The following is a 13931-nucleotide window of genomic DNA, read 5'->3' as shown; positions in this document are numbered from 1 at the left end:
GGCAGCAAGCAACGCAAAACGCCTTCTTCCTCCGCGGACCCACGACTGAGATACAGATCTAACCGACGCACTCACTACTCACTCTCCGTCGCCATGGGTTCCGACCCGCAGTTTGCCAAATACCCCGACCTCTCCCTCAGTCAAGACATATTCAACCTCTCAAACCCAGCATGCCACGCTTCTTCGCGCCAGAGCTCGCTGAAAAAGCTTCAGGCCGCCATAAAAGAGCACAGCATGGCGCCCCTATACAGACACCTTGCCCATCCGGTAGAAGGTGTACTTAATAGCACTGGGGAAGGCTCGTCACAGTCCCCTACAGCAGCTGGATCGAGCCCCGGCAGCACTGGGGTGGTAGTGATGTCGGACATGCTAGCGCGGAGACCATCAACTAGCAGGTCAGAGTTGGTGTGGGATGAGAAGCTCTATGATCGCCTAGTCGCGGAGAATAAAAGGGAATTGGACAGGTTGACGAAGGAGGAGGAAGAGGCGGCTGAGGCGGCCGGTGAGACGGAAGTACAAGCCGCAAGGGGCAAGAAAGCAGAACTTTGGGCCAGGGTAGGCGATAAGGTGTGTATTATGCTATCATCTTTTCTTACCCTATTCTTACCTGACACCAATCTTACATGCTCGATTGATTTAGGATAAAGCCATCGCGGCTTATGAGGCTGTGTTTGAAAATACTGGTATCCTAGGCACCAAGATTGATATTGTGCTTGCTATGGTCCGTATTGGACTTTTCTTTGGTGATAAGGTATTCGTCAAGAAAACTGTAGACCGTGCAAACACTCTTGTTGAGTCTGGTGGTGACTGGGACCGTCGAAATCGGTTAAAGGCCTATAAGGGTCTTCACCTACTTACTATCCGCAATTACAACCTTGCAGCACCTCTACTCCTCGACAGTCTATCGACATTCACCAGTTATGAACTCTGCAGTTACTCCAACCTGGTCATTTATGCTGTTCTCGCTGGTTCGCTATCTCTTCGACGTGTGGACTTCAAGGCCAAGGTAGTTGATGCACCAGAGATCAAGGCTCTTCTAGGAGAAGGTGAGGACAGGCTATCTGCGCTGTCAGGGTCTCTCTCCTCAGGTCCCGGAGCAGGTGATGAAGAGATGACAGACGTGGAGACCGGTGCCACTCCTACACCAGCCACAGCATCCAAAGTAGTCAACCTTACCACGCTAGGTACCGAAACTGGCGTCCAATCCGAAGCTGAAGCACCCGTCGACTTTACCTCATTGACCAAACTGGTTAGCAGCCTTTACATGGGCCAGTACCGCTCATTCTTCTCTGCATTAGCAGCAGTGGAAGATAACTTCCTTAGCCAGGACAGGTATCTGTTCGAGCACCGTGCCTGGTTTGTGCGTGAGATGAGACTACGCGGCTACCAGCAGCTACTGCAGAGCTACCGCGTTGTTGGCTTAGCAAGTATGGCCGGTGATTTCGGTGTCACTATCGATTTCCTAGACCGGTATGTTTATTTTACTTATCCCCGGCCAACAGCCCCCTCAGTCACTTTTTCCAGCGCCTACTTCCGCGCAGAATACTGATTTATTATAGGGACCTTGCTAAGTTTATTGCCGGAGACCGGATATCGTGCACGATTGACAGGGTCAACGGGATCATTGAGACTAACAGACCAGACGACAAGAACAAGCAGTACGCAGACGTAGTCAAACAGGGAGACGCCCTAATCACTAAGCTGCAGAAGTACGGCCAGGCTGTGAGGTTGAGAGGCAGTGAGCGCGGCTAACTTCGTGGCTCCAGCCCAGCTATTTTGTTCATGTCCTTAACCCACAACAACATCGGCCTAGATAGAAATATAAAGCCCTGATCTCTTGACTCCATTCCGCCTTTATTTCTACGCCCACATACTCTCTCTAAACTTCATTATCGTATATCCAACCCCCGTCCCTCCATCTTCTCAAACCGCCAAGGCTATGGCGAGTATCAAAACCATCAAGGGCCGCTCAATTGAAATTGATACGAATGACGCTACGTCCAGCAACAATTAGAAAATAAACCATGTCATAATTCATCTCCTTCTCTTTCTTTCTCTGTTCCCCCTTACCATCAGTTGTCTCCCTGCCTATAAACCGTTGGCTCGGCATGGCTTCTCTTCGCACTCTACCGAGCTTTACCACTGCATGGTCAACCGCCTATGATTGCTTTTTCCCTCGATGCCACGGACGTCTTCTTTGCTTCCCCGGTGTCCATCTGGCTGCGAAGCCGGCATCGCCTCGGTCACAGTGTGCTTGTAAGTCCAGTCGGCGTTGGCCAGGCATGATATGACAGTCTGACTGCTTCGTATCTCTTCCCCCACATATGAAAAAGCAAAAGTCAGGCAACTTATGCCCACGACTATTAAAAAGGCGGGCAGCAGTCCCTCACTTGCACCTATAGTCATTTCTACCCAGTCATCTTATATTGCTATAATATATATAGACAGGATTCGATATTTATACAATTATATTATACGCAGGCCGTACTGACATATTTATCAAGCTACCGCCGTCCTTCGTCGATACTCCGCCATGGCGACTCCCCGTATGAACAGGACTAATATCAACCCCAACGTTATCAACGCGCAGTATGCTGTCCGAGGAGAGCTGGCGGTGAAAGCAGAAGAGTACCGACTCGCTCTTGAAAGAGGCGAGAAGCTGCCATTCGATAAGGTCATCTTCGCCAACATCGGGAATCCGCAACAGCTCGAACAAAAGCCCATCACCTTCTCCCGCCAGGTGCTGAGTCTCTTGGAGTACCCTCCCCTCCTCCAGAACGAAGAAGCCCTCAAGTCGACCTTTGGATACAAATCGGACGTTATTGCGCGGGCAAAGACGCTGCTAGCAGATGTCCAGAGTGTTGGTGCATACAGCCAGAGTCTGGGAGCACCGGGTATCAGACAAAGTGTTGCAGACTTCATCGCCCGCCGAGACGGATTCCCGGCCAGCCAGAAAGATATCTACTTGACTGGAGGTGCATCTGCGGGAGTTAGCACTATTCTGAACGTTATCTGCGCTGGCAAAAAGACTGGAGTGCTTGTTCCCATCCCCCAATACCCTCTGTACACCGCAACTCTCTCCTTGCTCGACGCTACATGCGTGCCATACTACCTGAATGAATCTCAATCTTGGGCCACAGATGTCGAAGAGATTAAAACCTCTCTTGCTAACGGCGAGAAGGCTGGAACAGACATTCGTGCCATTGTGATTATCAACCCTGGAAACCCCACTGGAGCCAGCCTCAATCCCGCGGCCATCAAGGATGTAATTGATATTGCCGCCGAAAAGAGCCTGGTCATCATAGCCGACGAAGTATACCAGACCAACGTTTTCAAGGGCGAGTTCACATCCTTCAAGAAACGTCTACGTGAGCTCCAGGCTGAGTTCCCTGGTAAGTACGATGGCATTGAGCTGGTTTCACTACACTCAGTCTCCAAGGGAATGGTCGGTGAATGCGGCCATCGAGGAGGATATTTTGAACTCGTCGGTTTCAAACCTGAAGTGGTCGAGCAGGTCTACAAATTCGTGAGCATCAATCTCTGTCCACCTGTGATCGGCCAGTGTTTGCTCGAGTGTATGGTTCACCCGCCAGTGGAAGGTGAGGAGAGCAACGAACTATATCAGAAGGAGTACAACAGTATTGCCGACGGACTCAAGCAGCGTGCGTTTGCTTTGTATGAAGCCTTCAAGAAGATGGAGGGCGTCGAATGTCAAGAGCCTCAGGTATGTCATGTCCATTATATATCTGTATCGCCGTCCTGACGTGTGTTATAGGGAGCTATGTATCTCTTCCCAACCATCCATCTACCACCCAAGGCCGTTGATGCTGCCACCAAGGCAGGCCGTAAGGCAGACGAGTTCTACTGTCTCCGTCTCCTCGATGCGACAGGTGTCTGTGTCGTCCCCGGCTCAGGCTTTGGACAGAAGGAGGGCACTCTGCACTTCCGCACGACCTTCCTAGCACCTGGAACTGACTGGGTAGACCGCATTGTCAAATTCCACGGTGAATTTATGAATGAATTTAGAGGTTAATAATGATAACTCTCACCTAGACGAGATATACAAATACATAGGTAGATGATAGGGGATATTTCTGGTTGGCCAAACCCATCCTGTTTTGATTTCTATTTATTTCTATTTTTCTGCTTGTTATTAGCTCCTATAAAAACCGACCTTGGGCTATAGAAATGTGTTTTCCATAGAGATCGAACCATAATCCGATCTAGATCCTCTGCTTGACGAGCATCCCTGTCGTTATTAGTTTGTTTCCCACTCAACTGTCGCCCTCTCGTCTACTAAATACTCGTTTCTACGGAGTAACGTACCCACTAAATTTACCAACTCTCGACCAAACTCCTATGCAGCCCCTTTCCTCCCAACCATGTACCTAAACTGCTTTCTCGGGACAAACCGGCGATTGCCCCGGCAAACTCCAAGTTTCACCCGGATTCTCCTCGGGGAGAGCCGGGGAACCGGAGACAACTTAACCTTGGAAACAGCGAGAAACACCCGGAATTAACCGTCGATCTCAGTATCAGAAAGGCCTCAAGAATCAAGATGTTGGAAAGTACTCCGTACATAAAACTGGATGGCAACGGAAAGACGGATGAGACATCAGAAGATAAAAGACAAAAAGACGTTAGGAGCGGGAAGATGTCAGTAAGCGCGTTACGCGAAAAGTTGGTCGTCGATCCTGTTTCTGCAGGGCAACATGTGAAACGGCAGGCAGGGAGTAACAGCAGCTTGCTGTGGCTGAAAAAAGTTAGTTACGCAGAGTGAGGATCAACTTTGCATACCCCCGTATACTCCGTAGAGAACGGAGAAAAGAACAAGCAAGCTGAGACGAGGTGAGGCGTACAGAGAGCATGGCGTATACCTACCTACGTACGCATGATGATCAATCAATATGTATAGACTCTAGGCGGGATCTGTATGACAGACAAACTAATTGAATCAGCTAAATTGAAGGATCGTGGAGGATGAAGGAGTTGAGATGCATACGTGCACAGATACACGGGTAAAAACGTAGGCAGATGGACGGTTGGGTTATATGGCTTTGACTAGTCCTGATCATCGTTATCAATAGATTATGAGGCATTAACCAGGTATTTGTCGAGCATGTATCATCCCCAAAATAGCAAGGCCCTAAAGGAGATCAACAAATTGTGAAGATCCCCGGACGCTGCGCTACCATGACTACCCGTTACAGGCATTGATAGACCAGACAAGCAACTTGAAGCTCTTTTAAGCGTCTAGGCAATAGCTTATTCCCTCCATCGGCCTCGTTGTCTCATCAACGTTTTGTTATCTTTGACCCAGGGAGTTTGAAGTAGTAGTATGTAAGTATGTCATCCTGTGTAGTCAGAAGCTTATATCAGTTAGAGTACTGATAGCTATCCGCTGCATCCCCAGCGGCAGGACTAGGACAAGTAGGGTATGGCATCGATGAGGGGAACCCTTGCAAGTCTCTATCGTCTTTCATGCTGATAAGATAGAGGATCATTTTAGAACCAAAGAGTAAATAGGTTCTCCGAAGAGATATTGTATTGTTCTCCTGTATCCGCTCACCGGTCTGCCGATTCTCATGATCATTTCTTCAAGAATTATTATTTTAAGATTTCTTTGCGTAAGAACGTCGTACAGAGAAAACTGCTGTAGGACGAAGCCGGCGCAGCTAGGTCGCCGACTTGTCTCACTAAATGTTCTTTTAGGAAATACGTCGCAAGCGCGCTTCCCGCATCGGGTTGGCTGTCAGCCTACAGAGTGCCGTTGAACAATCAACCGATCCTCATTTGCTGTTGCAATGAACTTCAACATTGAACTAGGGCCGACCTACTCCGTAGGCGCAGCAAGAACTTCGTAGAAAAAGACGGCCAGAGGCTGAAGCTAGTGTGTTACAATCCTGCTGCGGACGATCAGCAAGAAGCGATGTTTTCAAAGCAGCGAAGTGATGAGCTGGGTGATATCGCTTCCCCGAACTCCGTACTCCGTACAAATCAGACTCAGGGTGTGCGATAGCATTTTCCAGAAGGGTGCCCGTCCATTTCCCTGGAGTTCCTGTCAGGGAAGATTCCGTTTCCCCCCCCCCCCCCCCCCCCCANCATTATGCACCAAACTTCCAGGAAGCAACCAGAAAATCCGGCGAAAACCAGAGAAAAAGAAAGAATGCGGAAGAGGGTCAGCTCGACGGAGCATGAATGCCCGACACGACGGAGCTGTGGAGGAAGACGGGAAAGCGATGCAAGGGGTCTCATTTTTCGTTTCATAGTTGACGCCCAATTGGATGGAAGACATTCGAACAGTTTCCCGAGCCTACTCGATACCACCTGTTGGAAAGCCTCGAGACGTCATTTGTTGCCCGAAAGTACTGAAGAGGGGAGAAGAGTAAAAAATAAAAAAAATTCTATCCCTGTTCTTGCATGGGCTGGGTCTGGCGGGGGAAGTTGGAACAGCCAACGATCCTTCGGACAGGTGCCGAACATGTAATGCAAAAGCGTGGGTGCGATGGAGCTAGCGAAGCTGAGCGGGAGCTAGAAAACCTCAATCACCAACGTGACGCGGAATGAGAGACACTTTTTCGAGCAAGAGCTCCCTCTACTCCTTTTTCATCGTCTTTCTTTTTTTGCAAAACGATGCGAGTTTTGCAATACGGCCTGGCCAGAAGGTGTTCCTGAGAAAGCAATCACGAGTCACCATTTTCCAGGAGTACGAAAGCCCACGAGAATCGCCACCCATCAGATCGAAGGCACAGCGAGCCAGTCAGCGCTCTGTACTCCGGAGTGAAGTCAGGGCCCTCTTTGTCCCTCAGTTGGACAGGTGTAAGCATTGTGGCGTAGCATGGTGGTAACCCCCCCATGGTTGTCTGTGATGGGGAACCTAACCCAATCCTTGCAAGAAGGCCTTTTTTGTAGATTATTTGGTGTGTTTTGGAGTACTCCGTGCCAGGACTGTAATTTTTGTCTCTTGATGCTGAGCTACCTGACCTTTCAACATCCAACATGGGCTGCAGAGAGATTTTCCCTGGCTCGTTCAATAATTGAGTAAAGTTACTCCGTACAAGTTTACCATTATATTGAGTAAGTGAAACCGACTTTCGAAAGTGAAAATAAAAACTAGACCCTGCGAGCTCGAGAATCAATCCGATGCCTGTAAGTACCTCCGTCTATGGAGTCATTATTGTGGCTGTCTTCACGGGTAGGCGAGTGGCTGGCCAAGGCGACTAACAGAGCAATTCGCTGCAAAATTATCGTGTAAGCCATCACAAGGTTGACACTGTTCTCGCTGCCCGTCCTCCATACAGCGCAGCCTTCCACCGCTTCTGCTGTGCTGCAGCTCGCGGCCCTCTCGAATGCAACTATGCGTGGATGTTGTTGTTGTTGTTGTTGTTGTTGATGTCGATGTCGTTGCGGTTGAAGTCGAAGCTGAAGGTTTCTCCCCCTTTCTTTTCCCCTTTTTGTCGAATCACGGGGATCGGAGGATGTCGGGGAAGACCGTCGCCCGCCAGCGCCACCGGGCCGGGAGAATCCGGGTGGCAGGTGGCCCAGGCCTTGCGAAAAAACCCCGTGCCCTGGCTGACTTTGCCTTCTTTTTTGCAAAACTCCACCAGACACGACGAGTAGCGAGCAGCAAACTACCGCTTTGCCGGAGCAACACCCACGATTTCGCACGATCCCTGACACGATATTACGCTTACGCTTCACGAAAACGAAAAATTAAACTGCTCCTGTGCCGTTGGATATAATAAGCAACCATGCTGCCCACCTCCGCTGCCCTCTCTTCCGCTCGTCGTGATCAGATACATATACCCTCTCATTCCCGCCCTTCCAACCCATCTTCCTCAACCATCACTTCTACTTCCCAGACTCAACAGGCAGACTTTTATAAGCAGCAGGCATTGAAACAGGATCATTCCAACTACCACTCTACATCCCTCAAAATGGTCATGCCGTCAGTTAACCGGACGAGCTTGCACCCAACTGGTGTCCAGTACGCTCCTTTGCCCTCTCTTAAATCCCCCTTATCATCAATTATCCTCTGTCAAGACCCTTCGACATCTGCCGGGGCCATCACTGACCGACCGCTTGCCAGGCCGTCTCACCCTCATACCGAGATCGAGGAGGAACTCCACGAGACCGCCCATATCGACTATGACAGAGTTGCTATCGTAAGTCATCTTGAATGGGAAGCTAAACCCATAGAACTTTCAATATATTCTAACTGGTCATTGCAGATTGCCAACCCTTCCGTCGCCTCCCTTTACGAAGATGCCTTGGTCTACGAGACCGGAACCGCCATTACCTGCAGCGGTGCTCTTACCGCCTACTCTGGTGCCAAAACCGGCCGCTCTCCCCTAGATAAGCGTATCGTCAAGGAAGAGAGCTCTTCCAAGGACGTCTGGTGGGGACCCGTTAACAAGGCCATGAGCCCCGAGGTTCGTCTCTCCATATTCCTCCTCCCCCTCCCCCCTTTTCCCCCTACCCTTCTAGCCGATGATATCATACGCTCCGCACCCACCGGGTAACGTGACTCTGCAATCTTGGCGGAAGAGGCTCTGGCGGATATCTTGGCGCTTAATTTTGTCTTGGCAACAACAAGTCTGACCTAAGCGCTTGGATTGATAGGTATGGAGAATTAACCGCGAGCGTGCCGTTGACTACCTCAACACCCGCAACCGCATCTATGTCGTCGATGGTTTCGCCGGCTGGGACCCACGTTACCGCATCAACGTTCGTGTTGTTTGTGCTCGTGCCTACCATGCCCTCTTCATGCGCAACATGCTTATCCGACCTTCTCGGGCCGAGCTCGAGCACTTCCACCCCGACTATGTCATCTACAACGCCGGTTCTTTCCCAGCCAACAGATGGACTGAGGGTATGACCAGTGCTACTTCCGTCGCCATCAACTTTGCCGAGAAGGAGATGGTTATCCTCGGAACCGAGTACGCTGGTGAAATGAAGAAGGGTGTCTTCACCGTGCTCTTCTACGAGATGCCAGTCAAGCACAACGTCCTCACCCTTCATTCGTCTGCTAACCAGGGTAAGGATGGTGATGTCACCGTCTTCTTTGGTCTCTCAGGTACTGGAAAGACTACTCTTTCCGCCGACCCTAAGCGTGCCCTCATCGGTGATGACGAGCACTGCTGGACCGACACTGGTGTCTTCAACATTGAGGGTGGCTGCTACGCCAAGTGCATTGGTCTTTCTGCAGAGAAGGAACCAGATATTTTCAACGCCATTCGCTTCGGCTCTGTTCTCGAGAACGTTGTCTTCAACCCAGAAACCCGTACCGTCGACTACGACGACTCCACCCTCACCGAGAACACACGGTGTGCTTACCCAATTGAGTACATTGAGAACGCCAAGATCCCATGTATCTCTGACGGCCACCCCAAGAACATCATCCTTCTCACCTGTGATGCTCGTGGTGTCCTCCCACCAATCTCAAAGCTCACCCCTGAGCAGACCATGTTCCACTTCATCTCCGGTTACACCTCCAAGATGGCTGGTACTGAGGACGGTGTCACCGAGCCCCAGGCCACCTTCTCATCCTGCTTCGCCCAGCCATTCCTTGCCCTCCACCCAATGCGCTACGCTCGTATGCTCGCTGACAAGATCCGGGAGCACTCTGCCAACGCTTGGCTCCTCAACACCGGTTGGGTTGGCGCAGGCGCCACCACCGGCGGCAAGCGTTGCCCCCTCAAGTACACTCGTGCCATCCTCGATGCCATCCACTCTGGTGATCTCGCCAAGGCCGAATATGAAGTCTACGACACCTTCAACCTTCACATCCCAACATCCTGCCCTGGCGTGCCTTCAGAGCTTCTTAACCCCAAGACTTCCTGGACTGGTTCTGCCGACTTTAAGCAGGAGGTGACCAAGCTTGGTGTCCTCTTCAACGACAACTTCAAGAAGTATGCTGATGAGGCTACTCCCGAGGTCATTGCTGCCGGCCCAGCCGTTGCTGCCGCCAAGGTCGAAGAGGCCGTCAAGCCTGCCGCCGCCGCTGTTAGCAACGTTGTCGAGCAGGTCAAGGCTGCTGTTGCTGAACCAGAGAAGGTTCTCAATGGCAATGCTCCTGCCAGCTAATTCATCTCGCCCACTTCGTCACGCACAGAAATCTTCCACCGATACACCCGAAATGTACCATGACCCGCCTTGGTTAGAAAAGTGCCCCTTAAACTTTTGTCTGCCTTCTCTTATTGTCGAGCTGCATGTGATACTCAGCGTTGCCTTTCATTTTCTTTACTACCACTTCTTTTGCTCTGGCTAATCACAACGATTACGCTATCTCTCTTGGTCGAGAGACTGCCCCCATCCCTACAAATTGTGCCTGCCTCTTTTTACTTACTATGCTTATCTTGTCTTGGCTTTGATTTTCGCGAGTGAGTGAGCTGAGTCGGTGAGCAGCGCAAGGAGATGGAAACAATTAATTAAACCATAGACTATACCCATTAGAAAAAAAGGAAAAAAAAAAAATAGAAAAAATATTTAAATTCAGCCAACTTGATTTTCGTAACTTATGGTAGAGGAGAAAGCTCACTCTTAAAAAGGCAATCCATACACCGTCATAGGCGGCGTCTGGCCATGATGTCTCCACGTCTTGCCTTTGTACTCTCCATGGGCCCTCGAGGGCAACAAGACATGTGCTGTGTTACCGCATGCAGGAGGAGGGAAGGCTTGGCGCGGTGAGCTTGACGGGGATAAGCCTTGACGCTCCTTGGCAAGCTCGCGTGGTCTCCTTATAAGGACATTCATACAACGACACACGACGAGTTCACAACTGAACGCCATCACTAGGCAGGCAAGGGAGGGCCTCAGAGTGCCGAAAATAGTGTTGCAGGTGAGTATAACTACAGAGCGGATCTACGGAGTACGGAGCAGAGCAAATAGTTAAAGCTTCCCCATGGCTCTACCCAGTTCCATGCCACCGAAATAGAGCCAAGGCAACGCCCAAAACCTAGTTACTGCTCCCTTTGCCTCGCAGAACCCAGGGCACCTCTCTCGTAGTTCGATCCCGATAGAATCACGGCCCTCTAGGGAACGCCTATGCATATCCACGGGCCTCTACCCTACAAACTCTCTCGTGTGTGTGCCTATATCTGCCGGTGTGACTTTTTGCTGCAAGCTGCAATTCAATGCCTTTCTAAGCCCGTCTCGTGGTATGTTTCAGCCCTCGGACTGCCCCGACGGCCCACTCAGAGTGACTTTGGACGACTGGGATTCGCCATCCCGTCTTTAACTGGAGGGTTACACCTTGTTCCCTTCTTGCTCGAAGTCTGATAGCGGGAGATGCGCAGAGCCTTTCTGCTGCCTTTTAAAGACTCAAGAGCCAATTATAGCTTATATCGAAGACTCATGCTGGTCGGGGTGCATCATCCGTCATTTATGCCATTCTCTGTGATTTTACCAAGAACGGAGCTATATGAAAGCTACGTGGTCCGGCAGCCATGTTTCCGTCTCGAATAATCTTTCGCTCCCGACTTCCCCTCTTCTCTTCTGTGGGTAGTGGCTGAGTTTTTCTTGTCGTGTAATATATAAGGAGAGGCAGGTCTGCAACTTCTCTTGAGGCTGTTGGATTAACCAACGTACGAGTACTTTGTTGATCTCTACGCTGGGGGAAAATGGCGGACACGACAGTCATCACAAAGAGCGACGCATCTATCGATGCAGTGTCCAACCAAGGGCAAGAGCACCGCCTAGAGAACCCTGAGAAGTCAAGATGGGAGCGTAGCTGGCCGACGATAGCTTGCGGCGCTGGTCTCTTCTCTGATGGATATCTGAATAACGTAAGTAAACAGCTAACTAACTAGCTAAATGGTTAAGCCATCTTTTTCAGCCTGAAGGTCGCACGTTAACGCCATCGCAGGTTATTGGATCTGTCAACACGATCCTCTCTACGATCTACCCAGAGTCATACAACGCCTCTTCCGCCGTTAAAAATGTTCCTTCGATTGCCTTCGCCGGCACGGTTATTGGCCAGCTTCTTTTCGGCTACATAAGCGACCACTATTCCCGCAAATGGTCGCTAATGGCCTCGACTATTATCCTGATTATATTTGCTGCATTATGCGCTGGTGCTCATGGCGCAGGAGGTAGCCAGGCCGGCTTGTTCGCTGCCCTAACAGCTTACCGTTTCTTTCTCGGGATCGGCATAGGAGGGGAATATCCAGCTGGCAGCGTCGCAGCAGCCGAAAGCACTGGAGAGCTAAAGCACGGTCACCGCAACCGCTGGTTTATCATGTTTACCAATTTCCAGATCGATTTTGGATTTGTTGTCTCTGCCCTGGTACCCATGATCCTGGTCTTGATATTTACTGAGAATCACCTGCGAGCTGCGTGGAGAGTGATGCTAGGACTGGGTGTGATTCCTCCTTTAACTCTGCTTTGGCTACGGCTGAAACTGAATGAGCCTGAAGAATTCAACAGAGAGCGTATGCACAAATATCCTGTCTGGCTTATTGTCAAGTACGTTTACATCCTAATTCTTCACTCAATTAATGCTGACTTATCACAGGTTCTATTGGAAACGACTTGTAAGCGATTCTCATTATCATTCCCGCCTTACTTCATACTTACCTGTGCATAGTCGGTTGTCTCCCTTATTTGGTTTATTTATGACTTTTCTGCATACTCCTTCGGCATCTACTCGTCTGTCTGGCTGAAAATTGTCCTGGGCTCATCCGCTCCTCTTTGGAAGACTTTTGGATGGAACACTGTTCTCAACCTCTTCTATATTCCTGGTTCCTTCTCAGGAGCTTGGGTAAGTGACTGGATAGGACCGAGGTATGCCCTCGCGCTAGGGGTCGGGCTGCAGGGTATCTTGGGATTTATCATGGCTGGCTGCTATAAATATCTTGCCACGCCACAAAACGTTGCTGGGTTCGTGGTTGTTTATGGGTAAGTGAATTTTTTTTTCCAAGGTCTTCTTCTGGACCTAGACTAACCAATGAATTAGTATATTTTTGTCCTTGGGTGAGCTTGGACCGGGAGACAACATTGGCCTTGTAGCATCAAAAACCAGTGCAACGGCTATCAGAGGGCAATACTATGGCATAGCAGCAGCTATGGGTAAGATCGGAGCTTTCGTGGGAACATATGTCTTCCCCATTATCAAAGACAATGCACCAAATCCGATACGTGCTGGACAGGATCCTTTCTTTGTGTCTAGCGCACTCTGTTTGTTCAGCGCAGCATTGACCGTATTTTTATTGCCCCATATTGGACAGGTATGTGACCCTTATTCTCTGTAATATACGGCTCGGGTATACTAATTCCAAGTATAGGACACAATCACTTATGAGGATATGCGATTTAGACAGTATCTCCAAGAGAACGGGTATGACACAAGCACAATGGGAACTCAAGCGGCAGTCCCGGTGAGCCACGATCAAGAGAAGAACTGACCCCGGCTGTGTTAATTATTGCTCCTCAAGTAGGTAGAACATAATAACTAGTCCACACGTACCAATCTCGTGGACTTCTAGAATTAATATCCTTATTAATGCCTCCATCTCACCTTTAACAACCCTGCAAGCACTCCGTAAAGTTGTCGCATCTATGACCCTTTTACAGATGCCGAGGTAAACATCACGTGCAGCTGAAGGTGCGACTCCCTCGGCCTTTTTCCTTCATGATCGTTGCATTTATCCCCAGATGAAACAATAGAACAACAGAACGACTTCTATACAAGTTGATAGATTTTTATCATACAAGTGAGACCAGATCCCACAGCGCGAACCGTCACCTACCGCTCGATAGTTTGCACAGCTGAATCAAACTCGGTTTTGGACTCAACGTCGAAAGAGAGAAACGCTCATAACGCCGTGAAGATGGTTGCGGACGCCCTTGCCTACCACCCCACGGTGGCTCATTATTCTAGATTTATTGCTACTACCGGTATGTATATATATATATATATATATATATATAAG

General features: G+C 49.8%; 4 protein-coding genes across 4 annotated transcripts; all 4 read left to right on the top strand.

Annotated features, from left to right (window-relative positions):
- Positions 1 to 93: 93 nt before the first annotated feature.
- TRV_03718 (uncharacterized protein) lies at positions 94 to 2014 on the top strand (the record flags this gene model as incomplete). Its single annotated transcript, XM_003022112.1, has 4 exons — positions 94 to 567; positions 641 to 1470; positions 1560 to 1709; positions 1828 to 2014. The coding sequence occupies 4 exons, from the start codon at positions 94 to 96 to the stop codon at positions 2012 to 2014; spliced, it is 1641 nt and encodes a 546-aa protein (XP_003022158.1).
- Positions 2015 to 2533: 519 nt separating this feature from the next.
- Positions 2534 to 4033, top strand: TRV_03717 (uncharacterized protein; the record flags this gene model as incomplete). Its single annotated transcript, XM_003022111.1, has 2 exons — positions 2534 to 3724; positions 3776 to 4033. The coding sequence occupies 2 exons, from the start codon at positions 2534 to 2536 to the stop codon at positions 4031 to 4033; spliced, it is 1449 nt and encodes a 482-aa protein (XP_003022157.1).
- A 3718-nt stretch (positions 4034 to 7751) lies between these two features.
- Positions 7752 to 10086, top strand: TRV_03716 (uncharacterized protein; the record flags this gene model as incomplete). The annotated part of the gene is made up of 2 exons (XM_003022110.1): positions 7752 to 8432; positions 8623 to 10086. 2 exons carry the CDS (start codon positions 7752 to 7754, stop codon positions 10084 to 10086), a joined length of 2145 nt encoding a protein of 714 aa, XP_003022156.1.
- Positions 10087 to 11621: 1535 nt separating this feature from the next.
- TRV_03715 (uncharacterized protein) lies at positions 11622 to 13226 on the top strand (the record flags this gene model as incomplete). Its single annotated transcript, XM_003022109.1, has 6 exons — positions 11622 to 11786; positions 11837 to 12465; positions 12515 to 12533; positions 12587 to 12760; positions 12815 to 12897; positions 12956 to 13226. Coding segments are annotated over 6 exons (1341 nt in total), but the record flags the coding sequence as incomplete, so codon positions are not given.
- Positions 13227 to 13931: the final 705 nt, after the last annotated feature.

Source organism: Trichophyton verrucosum, assembly GCF_000151505.1.
Source record: "Trichophyton verrucosum HKI 0517 chromosome Unknown contig00302_1.f1.exp, whole genome shotgun sequence".
Lineage (NCBI taxonomy): Eukaryota > Fungi > Ascomycota > Eurotiomycetes > Onygenales > Arthrodermataceae > Trichophyton > Trichophyton verrucosum.
The sequence above is the reverse complement of the archived record's forward strand: the minus strand, read 5'-3'. Positions and strand labels throughout refer to the sequence as shown.